At 32.7% G+C, this 3,890-nt stretch overlaps 1 protein-coding gene across 1 annotated transcript in view; it reads right to left on the reverse strand.

Annotated features, from left to right (window-relative positions):
- RICTOR (RPTOR independent companion of MTOR, complex 2) overlaps window positions 1–3,890 on the reverse strand; it is a 178,247-nt gene that overhangs the window by 51,966 nt on the left and 122,391 nt on the right. Inside the window, exons 7-8 of the mRNA XM_012649518.1 lie at window positions 3,515–3,582; window positions 735–802 (exon numbers count right to left, since the gene is read on the reverse strand). Of these exons, the coding sequence (XP_012504972.1) occupies window positions 735–802; window positions 3,515–3,582 (136 nt within the window). The remainder of the gene's footprint in view (window positions 1–734; window positions 803–3,514; window positions 3,583–3,890) is intronic.

The following is a 3,890-nucleotide window of genomic DNA, read 5'->3' on the forward strand; positions in this document are numbered from 1 at the left end:
TAGCAAGGCAGCGCTTTTTTTTCCAAGGTTCTAAGAGGACAGAAGAATTCTCTGGAAATATATTGGCTAAGGGCCAAGTCTATGGGTGGAGTAAACATTTGTATGGAAAAGGTATTTAAGTTAGGGTTACCTAGGTACACAGAAATGTTTAGGTAAATTTGTTCTGCTTATTACTACATTCCTTTCCATGCTAGCCCTTCAATTATTCTTCAAAACCAAGGAGGAATAATGTAATCATTAGTATAAAATAACACATCTAGTGGTATTATTTTAAGAAAAATATTTGCTTTTTATTCCATAGAAAAATAAAACATGCATATTCTCAAGAAATTTGGGACTACTAATGGCCTATCTTGCTTATTAGGTATTTATGACATTACACTGTACTTTTAAGTAATAAACTTTAGTTTCATAGACAGCTAACACTCAAGTTTTATAGGCTTTTTTGGTATAGATTATGCTTAATTTTTTTGAACTGTCCAAGTAATCATTAAAACAATGACTTGTAAATAGTTAATAAACATGTGTACACTGAATATAATACTAGCTGTTTCCTATTAACTATTACAAATCTTCACTATATTTTAAGAATTTTAACCAAATTCTTTTGGTTCTAATAATAACATATGAAGACTAGAATAACATCTAAATTAAATGCTGTGATAATAATTTAACATTTGAAAAAAGCCAAGTTTTTCTTCTTGGATGTAATAAAGAAACGTAGAATAACCTACCTGCCCATGACCGGAATGTTGCTATGATTCCCATTTTACTGGCTAGAAACCGTGCTTCCCTGTCTTCTCTGTTGAGGGATGGGGAGACATCAAAGAAATAAAACGTTAAACATAAAATGAGTTTTTCCTGCTACTGTATGAGTTACCACTAGTTAATGTTTAAATATTTACACATGAAATTAAAATAAGATGTTAAAGATTAGATCTACCCCAAAGCAAATTACCCAACTATAAACTGACCCCCAATTTAAAATTGGTTTAAAATAAATTACAAATTCTGCTTTTCAGAATGGTTTAAAATAACAAAATGGTTTAAAATAAATTATAAATTCTGCTTTTCCATTTAGTTCTATGTTCCCTGCTATTTCTGAAACTATTCTTAAATGAGTTTTAATTAAGCATTAGAGAGAACACTACTCTGCTTAATAAGCATCTGTGGTACATGACTGCCCCTTAGCAAAGAAAATTACCATATAAACTTCTTAATTTTATCACATGCATTCTCTTTACTTCAAAATCCGAGTCCCAAACTTACTTGAGCATTTTCAACAAGCAAGTTGAACAACCTATATAGTCACTGAAATGTTATCAAAAAAACTAGGTATTAACATTACCAGCTACTTTCTTCCTTGATAATTATGTGTCTGTCTCGATTGTTCTTTTCTATATAGTTGTTATGACAATGAATTAAGCAATAGAACTATTTATATTTGTTAAACATTTTTCACGGTTGCCGTATGGCCAGTTTCAACACTTAACAGCAATCTTATAACTCTTTATTATGCTACTCCAACTACCATCTGTACCCTGCCGATTGTTCATTTTTTCCTATGTCATCTTTTTTTTCTTCCCTAGTTAAATTCTTAATGGTTTCCAGCATACAGAAACTCAGAGAACTGGGAACAAAAAAAGAGTAGAAAGAGTAATAAGCAATGACAGAAAATCAAATTAGACAGTAGTAAGCAATCAGATAGTCTACAAAACAATGAAAAGCTAAAAGAAAAAGACTAAGCTCTGTAGCACCAGTCAAAATGAGAATATAACAGTAATTAAAATGGGGGGGAGGGTGGAAGAAGGGAGAACCAGACACCTGTGTGATTAAACTCTCAGTGTTTCTTCTCTTAAAAATGTTGGTGACATACTTATATTGATTGCCTGGAAATCCATCTCTAATCTATTAGATAAACTTGTAATAATTTTTAAACTACCCATTTCCCTTCCCTGGTTATAATGCACCCTTATCTGGCCTGCATCTATTAATTATCTGCTCATACTCCAGCGACTTAAAGTACAGAATCAAATAGGAAAGGAAGGATTTTGGTAGGATGTCCCCATCCCACCCCCCAAAGCTAAAAAATATCTAGGTTCATCTCTTGTTCATCATGGTATGCAGAATTCTAAAAATGGCTCCACCCCAAGATTCCATGTCCTGATCTCTGGATCCTGTGAATATGATAAGATATCACTACCATGACTGTGACTACATTTATGTTATATAGTCTAGCAGAGCATAAGACAGGGAGATCACATGGCAAGTTTGATCTAACTGGAGAGCTTCTCTAGCTGGTGACTGAAGAGAAAGAGAAATTCAAAGCACTAGAAGGATTCAAGCATTGTTGTCTTTGCAGATTGACGAAGCCATATGCCAAGGAATGTGAGAGGCCTCTAGTAGGTGAAAGTAGGTCCTAGCTGACAGCCATCAAGGAAAAAGGGACCTCAGTGTATAACTGCAAGGAACTGAATTTTGCCAACAACATGAATGAGCTAGGAAAGGGATTCTTTACCAGAGCCTCCAGATAAGAGCTGAGCCAGACTTCTGACCTACCAAACTGTGAGCTAATAAACTAGTGCTGTTTTAAACCACTATTTGCAGTCATTTGTTATGCAGTAAGAGACAACATTCTCATATTTTCCATCAATAAAGAGAATGTCCATATCTCATCAGAAGCAAAGAAAAGGGCTTAAGAATTCCAATTCATGACTAAAGTTAGCAGGAGTAAGTCTGAGACATCTTGAATAGAAGACATCTACTCTGATTTCTTAACTCAGGTCATAGGTTAAGGTGTGATAATGAGTCCACAGTGATGGATGTGATCGAAAATATGAAACCACTATCTTTAATTCAGGAGAAAAATGAAAATAAAATGAAAATTCCCTTCTTCAACAATGTTTCAAAGCTTAGTGAGGAATTTTAAAACATATATCATCATAATAAGTATGTCTACAATCCAAAAACCCTACTAGAAAAACTTTGCAAAATCTTCATAGACAGTACATTTGATCCCTAAATCATTTTAATTATAGTCTTCTCTGAATACCTAGTGAACATGTGCTTTTCTCTCCAAAAAGACTCTGAAAATTACACTGCCTCATTTCTAGAAAATAATCTTTACTCTACTCCCATTTATTTCCCTATTAACCTTACTCTCAAAATTCTACATATTACATTATTCTGCTGACTCAATTTGTTAAGGCGACTCTTCATTCTATTCCCTACTGTTATTTAATTATTTTAGTCTCTTAATTATGCTAAAAATACATACAACAGAAAAATAAAGATCTAGGTTTCTACTGTAGTCTCTTCTATTTGTTGAAATAACAAATTAGTCTTTAAATTTCTCAAAGCTTTCAACTCTTTAAACCACAGTAAATTATGAAAGAAAAACAACATAATTCCATAAAATAGGAAATTCACTCAAATTCACATTTTTCTGGTACTACATGCAATCAGGCAAACCTAAAAGCTTTAATATTAACACACACACACCAAGGGTACTTACTTGAGCTGTCCTTCAGCTGTATCTGGACTATGTCTGTAGTGAAAATCAGTATAGGGTGCTAAAATTCGCTAATTAAAAAAAAAGAAAGAAAAAAGAAAAGAATCTTGATTATAAAATACATTCTTCCTAATAAACTAAAATCGATTCCATCCTCTCTACTTTGATTGGGTTTACTGCTTAAGAGACTTATTTCTTCAAACTCATTAAGGAATATGTTGGGTGATTTTTTTTTAAATGTACAAATTGCATTTTTGAACTCATAAATTTAGTTATAACATATATCTATAGCAGGGACAAATCATGAATGAGAAGTTTGATGGATTTCTCTCAAACTAAGCATACTTATGTAACTAGCATCACCAGATAAAGATTACCA

Source organism: Propithecus coquereli, unplaced genomic scaffold, assembly GCF_000956105.1.
Source record: "Propithecus coquereli isolate 6110/MARCELLA unplaced genomic scaffold, Pcoq_1.0 Scaffold110, whole genome shotgun sequence".
In the NCBI taxonomy this organism is placed as follows: domain Eukaryota; kingdom Metazoa; phylum Chordata; class Mammalia; order Primates; family Indriidae; genus Propithecus; species Propithecus coquereli.